The sequence below is a fragment of the Marmota flaviventris genome, chromosome 13, assembly GCF_047511675.1.
Source record: "Marmota flaviventris isolate mMarFla1 chromosome 13, mMarFla1.hap1, whole genome shotgun sequence".
NCBI classification, from domain to species: domain Eukaryota; kingdom Metazoa; phylum Chordata; class Mammalia; order Rodentia; family Sciuridae; genus Marmota; species Marmota flaviventris.
In genome coordinates, this window is record NC_092510.1 from 104,214,396 (window position 1) to 104,228,949 (window position 14,554).

A 14,554-nucleotide genomic window follows, 5' to 3' on the forward strand; every position below is an offset into this window, starting at 1 on the left:
GATTCTAGCAACTCAGGAGGCTGAGAGAGAAGGCTCACAAGTTCAAGGACAGCCTGAGAAACTTAGACCCTGTCTTTAAATAAATAAAAAAGGCTGGGTGTGTAGCTCAGTGGTAGAGTGCTTGCCTAGTATGTATAAGACCCCGGATTCCATCTGCAACAGTGCCCCCCCACCCCGCGAACAAAAAAGTTGAGAAAGTCTCTTAGGAAGTACAATAAAAATACAAATGGGGGAGGAGGGGGGGAGCTGGGGTTGTGGCTCAGTGGTAGAGCGCTTGCCTAGCATGTGCAAGACCCTGGGTTCGATCCTCAGCACCACATAAAAATAAATAAACAAAATAAAGATGTTGTGTACAACTAAAAAATAAATATTAAAAAAAATACAAACACAGTGTAGGGGGCTGGGATGTAGTTCAGTTGGTAGAGTGCTTGCCTAGCATGCACAAGGCCCTGGGTTCAATCCCTAGCACCACCAAAACAAAAAACAAAAAAAAAAACCCGAAGATGGTGCAAAGAAAGAAAGTTTTCAAAAACACACCTCCCTTGCACCTTTATCAGAAAACTAGCAGAGGATCTACTCCAACAAACCAAAAAAGCAGACCAGTAAGGAGGAGATAAAGCCTACTCAGCAGGGCACAGGGGTCCCAGATGGAAGGTTTGCCCAGAGAAAAGCACTCCTTGTGGAGCACGGGTTGGGCTATACATCTGTAATGAGAGCACACACAAAAATATCCTAAACGGCCAAAAAAATAAAACAATTGTTATTTTCAGGAAAATCAAAAGTTGACAAGAAAGTAAATTTAACCCCTAGAACACCACAAGGCTCAGCTGTCAATCTGATGTATAAAGTCTTAGTCATGCATCAGGAGTGAAATGTAGGCAGTGGAGGGAGGCACAGTGAAGCATGCTAGGCACTCAGGAGAAAGCCGTCTTCCTTTTCCACACAGGAAGTCAATGTACCTAAGACGGAAGAATTATTAAACAAGAGAAGCAGTTGCTTAGAAGGAACCTAAGAGTTGGAAAGACCAGGAGTAGAAAAGACATTAAGTGCATGGGGCTGGGAGTGTGGCTCAGTGGTAGAGCGCTCGCCTAGCATGGGTGGGACCCAGTTCGATCCTCAGTACCACATAAAAATAAAGGTATTGTGTTGTGTCCATCTACACCTAAAAAATAAATATTAAAAAAAAGACATAAGTGCAGCTTAAGAACTCATACATGTCATTTTGTAAGAATTTAAATTTTTTTAAAAATGACAAATACAAATGTTTGGTGAGACAACAACAATATAGGTAAAGATTAATTGATCTCTAAATGATCAATCACTCACCATGTAGGTATATTTTATCTCAAATAACAGCCCCTATTTTATTTTATTTTATTGGTACCAGGGATTGAACTTGGGTGTGTTTAATTACCGAGCCACATCCCCAGCCCTTTTTATTTTTTATTTTCAGACAGAGTCTCGCTGAGTTGCTTAGGGCCTTGCTAAAGTGCTGAGGCTAGCTTTGAACTTGCAATCCTCCTGCTTCAGCCTCTCAAGCTGCTGGGATTACAGGTGTGTACCGCCATGCCCAGTGCAGCCCCTGTTTTCTACTCCCACTGTCCCAGTGCTGCAGTCCCAGGGAGACAGGCTATGTTGACACCAGCAGAGGTGGGATGGACCATAGCAGGTGGGGACACAGGAGGGATCTGCCCCTGGCCATAGCCTGCCACCCTCTTCCTGGCCAAGGGCATCCCAGTACCGGAAGAAAACCAAAAGATCTGGATAAGAAAGAACAGGAAATAACAGAGAAAGCCCCACCCCAGTTTACAGTGAACTATTTTTTACTTAAAGAAAAATAAATCAGCCAGGTGTGATGGCCACACCTGTAATCCCAGTGACTCAGGAAGCTAAGCTGGAGGATCACAGTTCCTAGCCAGACTGGGCAACTTAGAGAGGCCCTAAGCAACTCAGGGAGATCTCGTCTCAAAATAAATAAAAAGGGCTTGGGATGTGGCTCAGTGGTAGAGCACCCCTGGGTTTAATCCCTGGGGATGGGGGGAGAAAGAAATCAGCAAAGAGGGAAGGGTGCCAAGTAGCCAGCTGGTGTACCTCCATACGACTAAGGCTTCTAAGCCTGTCCTGGTGCTTCCAGTGCCCCTGACACATCCAGGAATCCCCATGAAGTCAGCTAGGGTACTACAGAGATGGGCTTGGTCACCTGGATACCACTCTGGCCCAACCCCCACCCACGGTGGGTGGCTCCCTCAAAACTGAGTGCTGGCCTTTCAAAGTCTGGTCCAGGGCTAGGGCTTAGCTCAGTGGCAGAGTGCATGTCTAGCACATGTGAGGCACTGGGTTCCATCCTTAGTACCACTTAAAATAAACAAATAAATAAAGGCATGCTATCCATCTACAATAACAAAGGGTATCCTTTTCCACCCCAGCCTAGGCCAAGAGTGTTGTGAAAACACACCAGTCCTGGGGGACACACCTCCAGACCCCTAAACAGTGCAAAGCATGCCTTAGCCAATCTGGCAGAGAGCAACATGGATACATGGGACACCCCAGCATCTGTTTGGAGCCTGCTGCCTCCTGGACAAAGCTGAGGGTTGAATCAGAGAGTCTAACCCAGGCATCCCACAAGGTTCCCTAGGAAGCCTGTGAACTCCTGTGCAGTCTGCATGAACACACCCTGCCAAGCTTCTGTTTCACTGCTTCAGAGATGTGGCAACACAGTTGAGAGAGCTGAGGTCAAAGTTGCCCAACATGCCCAGGATGCTGCTGCAGTGCAGCTTCAGAGTCAAATGGAAACAAATGTGCTCCAAGCTGCAAATGCCACACCCAAGAACTGCTGCACTGCAGAAGAAAGGAGCAGAGGCTCTACCAGTGGTCAAGCACTTGACTAGCATGGGTTCAATCCCAGCACTGCCAAAGGGATTTAACAAGAAGACAGGAAGGGTATCATACTCTTGCCAACAGGGAGAGACAGAGATGTGGGCTGAGGCTGGTCTGACTAGCTGCCTCTATGCCACATTAGGAACTGCTCATCACAGAAAGTAAAAAGTGAGAGGCTGGCTATTTGCTTAATTGTCAGACTAGGAAATGTCAACTCAGGCTACTTGCTATGCTGCGAGGGCGGGGAAAATGAGCAGCTGCACACATCTGGGAGGACCAAGCTCTGCAACTGTGGGGGACCAGCAATCACCTTTCAGTACTACAAATGTGCTCCCCAAGACCCAGCGAGTTCACCCTAAGAATTTCTCCTATAGCCTGGCCTTCAAATACAATGTGATATACACTGAAGACCAGAACTCTGTTGGCTGCATGAGATGGGACAATGGAAAGGTGCCACATAGGATCTGTATGAAACTGGTGTCAGGTCCCTCCTGGGAAGGATCTAGGGCCTGAGGACAAAAGGAAACATTTTGCTCTACAACTTTTATGTCTTTTGAATATTGTAGCACAAGCATGTGTTAGAGTCTAACACTAGTCTCTTAAAATTAAGACAACTGAGGGCTGGGGATGTGGCTCAAGTGGTAGCACCCTCATCTAGCATCTGTGAGGCACTGGGTTCAATTCTCAGCACCACATAAAAAAAATAAAATAAAGATTAAAAAAAAAAAAAAAGACAACTGAAGCCAGGCACAGTGGCACACACCTATAATCCCAGAGGCTCAGGAGGCTGAGGCAGGAGGATCGCAAGTTCAAAGCCAGCCTCAGCAACTTAGCAAGGCCCTAAGAACTCAGGATGACCCTGTTTCTATAAAAAATACAAAAAAGTGCTGGAGATGTGGCTCAGTGGTCGAGTGCCCCTGAGTGCAAACCCTGGTATTAGGAAAAAAAAGAGGCAATTAAAATCCTTTATCAAATTCCTGGCTATCTTAAACACACTACTGAAGCTGTTCCCATGGAGACCCCACCAGTTCATGTGGTCAGAATGAAGGTCCCTCCCATACTAGACCAGTCCTCTACCTCATGTCATTGTGGAGAACTGGCCTCTAACCACGAGCGACCTGCTTTCCAGGCAGGACAGGAGGAGTGAGTGAGGCCTCGATGATAGACCCAAGGACCCTGGCACCGGCTGTGACGTAGACACTCACAGTGATGACATCCAGAATGCTGAGGAGGCTGTGCACGCTGTCTCCTGCCAACACGTCTTTGACTACCACCTCAGTGCCATCCTGTGCAGGAAGAGGAGAGAAAGTCTTGGTTCACAGGGTACCCACTAGGGCATTGAGAGACCCAGCTAGGACCAGTGAGGCTTGCCTGGCCTCCATCTCCAAGTTACATCAAAAAGTGGGCACCTTAGGGGCTGGGGTTGTGGCTCAGCAGTAGAGTGCTTGCCTAGCATAGGTGAGGCCCTGGGTTTGATCCTCAGCACCAGATAAAAATAAATAAATTTTAAAAAGCAAAGTGGGCATCTAGATGAAAGGCATAGACTGGCTGGAGTCAGTGGAAGCAGAGGGTTCATAAGGTTGAAACAAGGAAAAAAAGAGGAGGGATGAAATGGATGAAGAAACTCTACTGAACCCAGCCACAGCTCAAGGTCATGACCTATCCTCACTGGGCATATTTGCGTGAAATTTCACAAACCTAAGCTGGTTTTCTGGACTAATTACAAGGGCTATGAGGAATAAATTTAGTTACTATCAGTAAAAACTATGGAATTCTAACATAATTTCTACTAGGCAAAATAACAACAACAACAACAACAAAAAATGCAACCTAGTGATTAAATATACAAAGCTCATCTCAGCTTGGCCCAGGAAAGTCCCTTCTGAAGTCGTCCACATCTGGCACTGGTCACCCTCATGAGTCCCTCACATCCAGGTCAAGGGCCATAGAGAGGTAGCTCCAGTCCTTCTGGGAGGCCCCTAGCACATCAGACCAGGAGTCTGTTTATCAGCTGGGTGGCCAGGTGCCCTAGGATTTGCTGGCTCTGACCCCTGGAGACTGGAAAAACCCAAGCCCATCCTTTCTATCTAACCTATCAAGCCCAGCCATTGATTAACCTATAAGAATCAACAATCCTGGCCAGAAAGGACAGTGTGGGAACTATCTTGGGACCACTGCCCACTCTCAGAACAAGGGCAGGTGGGAACCAATGGGACTACAGGTTCTGCAAGGTCAGGGGCAGCCATTACATAAGGTCTAGGACTCCCTAAGCATTCTTTACACAGCGGCATATGATGGGGAAGCCTAGGTCAGACAGCACCAGGAAAAAATACTGATACCATACTCTCAGAAAGCAACACAACAAAAAGAGCCAGCAATCCTGCCCCAGCAACTGCCCTCTGAAGGACAGACTGGGCACCGGCAAGGCACAAATATTTAGCTCCTAGGTGAAAAACACCTTAAATGGGAAAAGGGATCAAGTGATCATGACATATCAACATAATGATTTATCTATCAAATCATTAATAGAAGTGTTCTGAGGACTTGGAAGAAAAACTTTTAATGTTTAAAGTATACCAATATTTTAACAGAAACAAAACCATTGCTAAGACCAGCTGAGAGACAAGTGCATTATGTGAAAGAACACACAGGGTCCACAGCAGCTGTTTGGTTGTGGGGAGAAAGGTGTGCCTTCTCCCCAAAGAGTTACAGTTTAAATCTTTTTTTTTTTAAATTTTTTTGTAGTTGTAGAAGAACAGAATGTCTTTGTTAATTTTTACGTGGTGCTGAGGATCAAACCCAGCACCTCATGCATGCTAGGCAAGTGCTTTGCCACTGAGCTACAGCCCCAGCCCTACAGTTTAAATCTTATACTAACTTTCTGATGTGGAGCTGACAAACAGCTGGGTGGAGGCACAGTAGTCCCAGCCCTGTCCTGCAGGCCCCTGGCCCTGGACTCACAGCGTCCTGGATGCAGACTTCCAGCCGCCCATCCTGCACCACGTAGATGCTGGTGTCTGGCTCTCCTGGCCGAAAGATGTGCTCCCCCTCATGCAGCTGCACAAAGACCATGTGTTTGCACAGCTCCAGGAACAGTGGCTTCTCAAAGTGGCCTAGGACCCTGTAATGAGCAGAATGCACTGTGGACACCCACCCAGGGAAGGCGGGGTGAGGGATGTGCTTTGAAAGAGGCTCAAGAGGACACAGGCCATTGTCCCCACTTGCATGAGAGCTAGGGTTGCAGATCTATTGCTGACCCAGATCAACCTGCCCATGTTGTATGGCAGACCCAGGTCATCTGGCATCACTGTCAAACAGAATTTTAAACTTCTGAGACTCCCATCAGCTCAAAGAACTTCTGGGGCTATGACCATGAATATGAGACAGACACAAAAACAACCAAAGGCCAAGGTGCCCTCTTGGGATGGGGTGCTGGTACCAGAAAGAGGAAAGGTGCTCAGGGTCAGATGCTCAGATGTGCAGCTTTTGATCCCTCCACACGCTTCTTGTGCTTACTCTGGGTTTACCACTGAAAATGGAGACACTAAGAACAGGTGAGGAGGCGAGGGGACCATGAGGCCCTGCTACTGGAGCAGCCTGACCCAACAACCGACCACTCCAGGGCACAGAGACCAGCAGTCCCAGAAAGAAGTCTGGCTTGCCACTACCTTCTGACACAACAAAGCCAAGACAGAGATGGCTGCAGGGAGAAGCATGTTGAGGGAATGCCCATGCTATGGCAAGTCCTCCTGCGCCCATCACTCTCTTACCGAACATTTTTCAGCATGTACAGAACTTCTGATGGCAGATGAGAATTTTTCACATCAAACTCTGTGAGATCAGCCTCCAACAGCGAAGGTGGGGGCTCCTTCGGCTGCAGGGTGGGGTATTCCTTCTTGAAACGTAGAATTCTAAGAAGCAGAGACACATTTACCTTGAGCAAGAACAGAAGAATTAAAAACCAATGCCCTCAGTGCTCCTCTGATGTGGAAGGAGCACAGCACTAGTGAGGATTCCAACAGACTTGCAGTACCCATTAGGAGGAAGTTCCCAGTACCTCTTGGCCAAAGATAGCACCTTAGTTCTCTTCCTGGCCCGCTGCCGGGGTGCTGCTGTGTTCCCCACAAGTGTGTGGGGGAGTGTGGTAACCTGTAGGACAAACAGATGTGTTACACACCCTGTGAACAGGCAGACCTGAGCACTCAGGGGCCAGATCTCAGGAATTGCCCGTGGGTGGCCCACCATACTGCTCTCAGCTTCCAGGGCCATCTGCAACAATCCCCCCCAACCTCTTGGCTCCTTGAGGGAAGGGAATTCCAGACTCAGGGGACACACACAGCCCCACATATCCACAGGATGCCCTTGATGTCCTCAAGCAGCCAAACTGTCAGAACTCCGTGGCTCCACACCTGCTGGCTTCTGCAGAACTGCGGCAGGGTGTGAGATGTGGCAGGTTTGTACAGGCAAACAAGGGTTCAACCTAGACTGCTTATCTCCAGGTTGGAGCTCCTTAACTACTAACTCCTATACCCCAACACAGGAGGAACACCCTGGGCGTGGCCCTGAGAGGGTTTATGGTGAAAATGCCTGAGCTAAAATAAAAGTGCAGCACTGGCCAGGTGCTGGAAATACAGGTGCTAGAAGATAAACTATGTTCTTGCCTGTCCTGTCCCCCAGACACCCCTCAGTACTTATAAGGTTCCAGAACCACAAGAGACACTTTTCAGTGTTTTTCCATAGGCCATCAGGAAACTTGGCTCCCCAGCCCCAGAGGATTGGACCTTTGCTCAGCTTAACCTCCTGAGTCCTTGTAGAGACCACCCATCTGAGGGTAGGTGCATGACCCTCTATGCCCCCTGACTTGCCCCTAGAAATATTCCTGGAAAGCAGCTGTCTCTCCTCACTTCGCGCTGACAGAAACTTGCACTTCAGATGGCCAAGGGCAAAGAGCCTCCTGTCCTTGCACTGGTCAAAGCAAGCTAACTGCTTCAAATCAGACACCCACCCTACTCCAGCCCTCCAGACCAGGTGGTTTGAGGTCAACAAGGCCAGGGATATTTCCAATAAAATGTATTTGGTTTAGTTGGGGAAAGCAGAAAACATTTAGCATGACTTATGACACCCCCCAAAATCCTGTGCCCAGCAGCAAGGGTCATGGACCCCTCAGCAATGTACTCCCAGAGTGCAGGAACCAGAAGCTTAAGGAACCTGGGGAGTAGTGGTCTCCACTCCCCAGGGTGCTGTTCAGGAAAGAGCCAAGGTACCACCCAGGGCTATGAGCAAATTACCTTCCTCATGATCTTCCGACCATAAAACATCACTTTGTCCCGCTTTCGGAACCTGTACTGAGGAGTGGGGTGCACTTGTCCTGCAAGGGGAGGGAAGGGACACTGTGAAGTGGGAAAGCCCCCATCCTGGGCATGGCCCTGAGAGGGTTTATGGTGAAATTGCCTGAGCTAAAATAAAAGCGCAGCACTGGCCAGGGGCTGGAAATACAGGTGCTAGAAGATAAACTGTGTTCCTGCCTGTCCTGTCCCCCAGCCACCCCTCAGACATCAGTGCCTGTCTCAGATCACAGAGGAATCTCATTTCTTCTCACTAGATCCTTGCTTGGGAAAGGGAGGCAGAAAAGGCTCTGCAAAGACTGGAAACCACAGCCTGAACCTGGATTCCAACAAAACCACACCCCTAGAGTCCAAATGCCCATAGGACATGGACACACACCCACACACATATGAGCCCTGTCCCTCCCCCTAGAGCCACAGTACAAACCAAGATACTTACGGAATCGGTTAACCCTTCTGTATACAAAAAAGATAGCAATACTGACAAAGGCTAGGGCCAGGAGGGCTCCAATTGCAATCCCGATCAGCTGGGTGGGCAGGACAAAGTGCACCCATCAGCAAGGCAGACCACAGCCACCAGTTGGCCCAACCAGGTCCATCCCCAGGAAAGCCTGTGATTACCATGGTGGACTGTGAATGCTCCTCCATGAACTGCAGCCCCCAGGAACGCAGGGCAGTGCCTATACAGAAGCCAGCCTGGAGAGGAAAGCAGCACTCAGGTTGAACAGACAAATGGCCTGGATTCCCAGCCTGGGCCTGGTCAGGGAGCAAGAGTAGAGTTGGAAGGTAGGGAGGAAGTTAGCACCTCTGGAGATTCCAGAGAGAAGTGACCTTGCCAGAGCTGCTGAGGTCCTCTGGGCCTGCCTCCAATGGCAGATAGGGAGCAACCTGTCCTCCTCAGACACTGGGACACACAGGAAGGGTTGCTGACAGCAAATGCCCTGTACATCACTAACACACCTGAATCCTGGGCTCTCATCCTTGAGATGTAAGCACAGGAGAGCAAGCCCCAGCCACAGGGGAGGCCAAGATCATCTCTTGGTGCCCTATGGGAGCCAAATAACTGCTGTGCACAGAAACCCTGAGAAGGTGGGTGGTTGCTGAGGCCTGTATTCGGTTTAGTTCCAGCTGCTCAGAAGGCCAAAGAAGGAAGATCACTTGAGCCCAGGAGTTCAAGATCACCCTGGGAAGCATAAAAAGACGAAGGAAGGAAGGAAGGAAGGAAGGAAGGGAGGGAGGGAGGGAGGGAAGGAAGGAAGGAAAGAGAGAGAGAGAAAGAAAGAAACAAACAAACTAACTAAACTAAACTCTGAGGAGCCCTCTGGATTTGGGGGACATCCAATATCAGTTCACATGCCAAAGAGGAAAGAGCAGAGACATCTCCCTGCTGTGTCTGAGAAGGGCACTGACCAGAACTTCAGAAATTCAGACAAGGTGAGTGAGCAACTAACAGAGAAGGCTGACTGGCTCCCAAAGCCTAAGATGGGCCAGACATGCAGCCACTCTCCATTCTCCTGCACCCACCCTGCTCCCAAGCAGCCAGGAGCTAGATGGGGAAGGGCAGGCCACCTACTAATCCTTTCCAGTTTCTACCCAAGTGCCATGGACCAAAGCCCCAACCTTCAGAGAAACAGGTCTCAGATACAACAGCCATGCCAGAAAAGCCAAGGAGGGCAGGAAGGCACCAGGCAAAGCGTCTCTAAGGCAAAATTCTGCATCAAGACCAGAGTGAGAGATGCAGAAAGCTCATCCCTGTGCACTTGGTGCAGGAGGCAGGTTCAGTCATCAGTCTGAGTGAGGACACCCTCTGAGAAATTCACTGGCAGGTGTTCTCATCATTATGTGAATGTCACAGGGTGTGCTCATACAAACTAAGAGAGCACTGAACTCACCAGGCAAAACAATTCTATTGCATACTGTTGTACGCATGGCCTTCTGTTGGCTGAAACACCCTTGTGCTGCATGTGACTATGCGCACAGTGCACCTCTTGCTTTAGGATTGAGGTACCCAGCGTCTCTCCTTCTTTGTCCCCACTCAGCTCTCAGGAGCTTATTGGTTGGGGAGCATAAGGGCACCCCACCACTCCCTCCACTGATCTAAGTGTGCCCCTCTGAAGTCTGGTGCAGTCAGATTATCCAAGCAAAGGTCTAACCTACTTATATTGCCTGCAATGATGGAGTGTCTCTAGCTTTCTGCTGTTTAATGCATTTACTTTTCTGGCTCAGGAACAAAAAAGCCTTTGGGATATGGCTGTAGTGCTGGACTGAAAAAAGACCCTAAGCAAAGCAAGCAGGCAAAGTCTCAAGCGAAACAGGACCTGAAGGGATGAAAAGATGGTCTCAAATGTCATCCAACAGCCACATGCAACTGTCCATACTGTGAAAGCCTGGCTATCTAGCAACCAGTGTGAGCTCTGGCAAGGCAACTGACCCCAGTCAGTCCTCAGGCTTCAGGAAGTCCAGGCAGAGGAGGGAGGCAGAGAACCCTTCTCTAGATGGAGAAGTTCCTGAGTGGGGGTTCTAACGAAAGGACTCTCACCAGATACCTGGTATACCCACCTCTGAGCAGACATCGTCCTCTTCCCGCATGACTGTAAGCAGAGCAAAGGGTGAGGAGACAGGTTGAGGAAACACTTTACTAGCGCCTTCCCCACTACTTTCAGAATCAAATTACATTCTCACTGGAAGGAAACACCTCTGCACCTTTGTTCTCCTGAAAAGAAGCTGTTTTTCAGAAGCATCTGCTGTCTCACTGCGGCTTCCTTCTCCTGTAAACAGCCCTCACGTGGCCCAAGGGGAACTCACAACAGCAGCCAAGCCACTGGCTCTACTCCCAGAGCTCAGCGGAAGAGTCTGGACAGCACAGCCAGGGTCTGGAGAGGCCGTGTGGGGTAGGCTCAGCACTGGCTGGGGACAGGGGTATTATGGGGTGGCTGTTCAAGGAGGGGTGAATGTGTCGGGCACAGGGTATGGCTGGAGGAACTAGGATGATCCAGCGGGGGAGGGGCGCGGCCGGGAGGGCACCAGACGGGTAAAGCAACTGCTGGGAAGGGGTGTGGCCGGAAAGGACAGCGGTGGGGAGGGTCATAGCCTGGGGATGCAACCGCCGGAAAAGGCAGTTGTCCTGGAGGGGGCGTGACCCGGAAGGGCAGTGTCCGTGAAGGGGTCATCCGGCGCGGGGGATGCATCAAGAGGAGCAAATGACCAGGACACCACGGGGCCATCAGAGTAGGGGGGAGGCGACGGGGAAGCGGAGCTGGAGTAACAGGGTGGGTTTTCCGGGCCCCGAAGTGATGAACCTGGGGACCAAGAGGGCCTGACTCCCTCGGTCAGAGGGGAGAGGCGCAGGCGGCCCGTCACTGGACCGCCCTTCTGCTACAGGTCCGAGCCGCGGCCGCCGAGGGACGGAAGGGCCCGCTTTCCCCGACCCTCCGACGATTCCCGAGGAACAGCCCCTCCTTAACAGTAGTGTACATGTGCCCAGGACACCTCGGGCCCGTTCAGGACAACGTAGAGTCCTCAGGGACTACCCCGGGGTCCCGAGGAAAACGAAGGGTCATCAGGGGCCACCTCGGAGCCGCGCCGGTGGTTATAGGCGCCGAGCCCGGCGCCACAGGCGGCCCGCTGCGAACTGCCTGCGCGCGCCCTACCCACCACAGAGGTAGGCCTGGACCCCCACTTCCGGGCGCGCCTGTTGACTCCCCGGGTCCCAAGCTCCCGCAGCCCCGCCTCTGGTCTCTCCACCCATTGGCCAAGTCTCTTAGGCTACGCCCCCTCGGGAAACTACGGCTGCGCGTCGGATACGGCAGCGGCCAATCGGAGCTGCTCTTGTTGCAGGGCGCTTGGTCGGCCGTCGGTCGGAAGTACGGCGAGATCGCAGTCGGGTTGTGCAGCTCTGGTCCCCCAGCACTTGTTTTGGCTCAGGCCGGGGGCTAGTTGCCCGAACTGTCGCAGGCAGAGTGGGAGCGCGAGGCCGAGCTCAAGAGCAGCCAGCTCAGGTCGGTCCGTCCGTTTCCAGGGGGTGCTGCGTCCTTTCCGCCCGCGGGGTCTGGTTCCGGTTCCTCTCCAGTCCCCGAGTATGGGGTCCGGGCCCTCTACGCCCGCGGGGACAGGGATCTTATGGGGTGGCTGTTCAAGGAGGATCCGACCTGGATCCTCTACCCCTCGGGGTTGAGTCCAGGTTTTCCACCACGGGGTCCGGGGTCTTCTCAGCCATCCTCGGTGCTGACCTTTCAAAGCTGTTTCCTGCAGGGAACGTCATGGGTTTCCTGACCGCAGTGACTCAAGGCTTGGTGCGGGGAGCAGACAGGATGAGCAAGTGGACCAGTAAACGAGGGCCGCGCACCTTTAACAAGGGACGGGGCGCCAAGGGCACAGGCATCCGTGCCTCAGGCTGGAAGTTTGTGCAGATAAAGGAAAAGGTCCCAGAATTTGTTGTCCCAGACTTGACTGGCTTCAAGCTCAAGCCCTATGTGAACTACCGAGCTCCTGCAGGCACAGACACACCACTCACTGCCAAAGCACTCTTCCTGGAAACAGTTGCACCTGCTATCCAAAAGGACTTTAAAGAAGGCACTTTCAGTCCTGACAACCTGGAAAAGTACGGCTTTGAGCCCACACAGGAGGGCAAGCTCTTCCAGCTGTATCCCAAGAACTTCCCACGTTAGAAACTTGGAACTAGAGGCTGCTCTGACCCAGCCTGGGATCTTGAGTTCCTGGAGGAGTAGGGGGCAGTTTCTCCATCCCGTTTCTATTAAAAGCTTGCTACTTGGGCTGGGGCTGTAGCTCAGTGGTAGAGCACTTGCCTAGCATGTGTGAGGCACTGGGTTTGGTCCTAGCACCATGTACATATCTACAACTTTAAAAAAAGAAAGAAAAGTGTTACCCTGTGCAGTGTGTGATTGGCATCAGGTGGTGGAATGTATGCTACATAACAGAGTCCATGCAACTTTAGAAGTCAGGTTTGCGCATATCACTCAGCCCATACCAGTAAAAATTTATAAGGCTGCATGAACCAGATAAAGCTGATGAATTCACCCCCAAAACTAAACCTATCATGTTCCTTTTGGGATCCCAAGCAATTGGTCAGGTGAAAATAACTGCCTCCTTGGGGAAACCTAAAGATGAAGCCACATGCAAATTGGTGTCAAACTGGGCTCTGTTGACTAGTCTGCTGAGTTAGGCCTTCAGATCTGTTTCATTTAAGATTTAGCTGACCCATACATGTTCTAAAACTCGGTGGCGCGGGTGGGTGGGGGTGGGGGTGGCATGGGGATCAAACTCAGGGGAACTCAACCACCGAGCCACATCCACAGCCCTATGTTGTATTTTGTTTAGAGACAGGGTCTCAGTTTTTTTAGTGCCTCGCTTTTGCTGAGGTCAGCTTTGAATTTGCAATCCTCTAGCCTCAATCTTCCAAGATGTTGGGATTACAGGCGTTCGCCACTGCACCAGGCACATGAAATCTCTTTACACAAACTCTAAATTGGCAGCAACTGGGTGTGGCTCACACCTGTAATCCCAGTGACTTGGGAGGCTTGAGGCAGGAGAATCCTAAATTCAAGGCCCACCTTAGCAATTTAATGAGACTGTAAGCAACTAATACCCTGTCTCAAAATGAAAAATAAAATGCGCTAGAGATGTAACTCAATGGCAAAGTGCCCTTGGGTTCAGTCTGTGGTACCCCCCAAAAAAAAAAACACAATAAATGGGCCACCAACAGGGATTGTTCCTTTTAAGGTAGAAAAATGTGTCATGACCACTTTGGTTTTTGCTGGCATATGGGGGTGTGCCACCAAAACATAAGGCCAGCTGGGCACAGTGGTACATGCTTGTAATCCCAGCAGCTTGGGAGGCTGAGGCTGGAGGACAGTGAGTTCAAAGCTAATCTCAGCAAAAGTGAGGTGCTGGGGCTAGAGTTGTGGCTCAGTGGTAGAATGCTCGCCTAGCTCAGATGAGGCACTGGTTTTGATCTTCAGCACCACATAAAAATAAAGGGGTTGTGTCTACCTACAACTAAATATTAAAGGTGGGCGTGGTGGCATATGCCTGTAATCCCAGTGGCTTGGGAGGCTGAGACAGGAGGATAGCAAGTTCAAAGCCAGCCTCAGCAACTGCAAGGTCCTATGCAACTCGGTGAGACTCTTGTCTCTAAATAAAATTCAAAATAGGGCTTGGGGAGTGGCTCAGTGCCCTTGAGTTCAATCCCTGGTACCCACCCCCCCCCCCCCAAAAAAAAAGTAAGAGATGACTGTTTAAGACATGGAAGCTGATCTGTTTATTGCCACTAAGAGGAAATGATTAGTGACACCCTATTGTCACTTTTTTTAAAA

The 14,554-nt window shown here is 50.5% G+C and overlaps 2 protein-coding genes across 16 annotated transcripts in view; one reads left to right on the plus strand and one right to left on the minus strand.

Moving 5' to 3' along the window:
- The window catches only part of Pnpla7 (patatin like domain 7, lysophospholipase), a 69,316-nt gene extending 58,384 nt beyond the window's left edge, over positions 1-10,932 (minus strand). For 9 of the 14 annotated variants that reach the window (XM_027940997.3, XM_027940984.3, XM_034636088.2 and 6 more), the window contains exons 1-8: positions 10,782-10,932; positions 8,844-8,978; positions 8,662-8,749; positions 8,166-8,245; positions 6,935-7,026; positions 6,648-6,788; positions 5,839-5,998; positions 4,083-4,163 (exon numbers count right to left, since the gene is read on the minus strand). In XM_027940997.3, coding sequence (XP_027796798.2) covers positions 4,083-4,163; positions 5,839-5,998; positions 6,648-6,788; positions 6,935-7,026; positions 8,166-8,245; positions 8,662-8,749; positions 8,844-8,978; positions 10,782-10,811 — 807 coding nt within the window. In that variant the 5' untranslated portion in view covers positions 10,812-10,932. Of the gene's footprint in view, positions 1-3,954; positions 4,055-4,082; positions 4,164-5,838; positions 5,999-6,647; positions 6,789-6,934; positions 7,027-8,165; positions 8,246-8,661; positions 8,750-8,843; positions 8,979-10,781 lie in introns of those variants that run through there. The other 5 variants (XM_027940985.3, XM_034636089.2, XM_027941032.3 and 2 more) reach the window with 3 other exon arrangements.
- Positions 10,933-11,027: 95 nt separating this feature from the next.
- Positions 11,028-13,069, plus strand: Mrpl41 (mitochondrial ribosomal protein L41). Of its 2 annotated transcripts, XM_027941088.3 has the most exons (4): positions 11,028-11,113; positions 11,604-11,883; positions 12,060-12,220; positions 12,474-13,069. In XM_027941088.3, exon 4 carries the CDS (start codon positions 12,482-12,484, stop codon positions 12,887-12,889), a length of 408 nt encoding a protein of 135 aa, XP_027796889.1. In that variant the 5' UTR covers positions 11,028-11,113; positions 11,604-11,883; positions 12,060-12,220; positions 12,474-12,481; the 3' UTR covers positions 12,890-13,069. The 2 variants fall into 2 exon arrangements, with proteins under 2 accessions (XP_027796889.1, XP_027796897.1); XM_027941096.3 differs by lacking the exon at positions 11,604-11,883.
- The last annotated feature ends 1,485 nt before the right edge of the window (positions 13,070-14,554 follow it).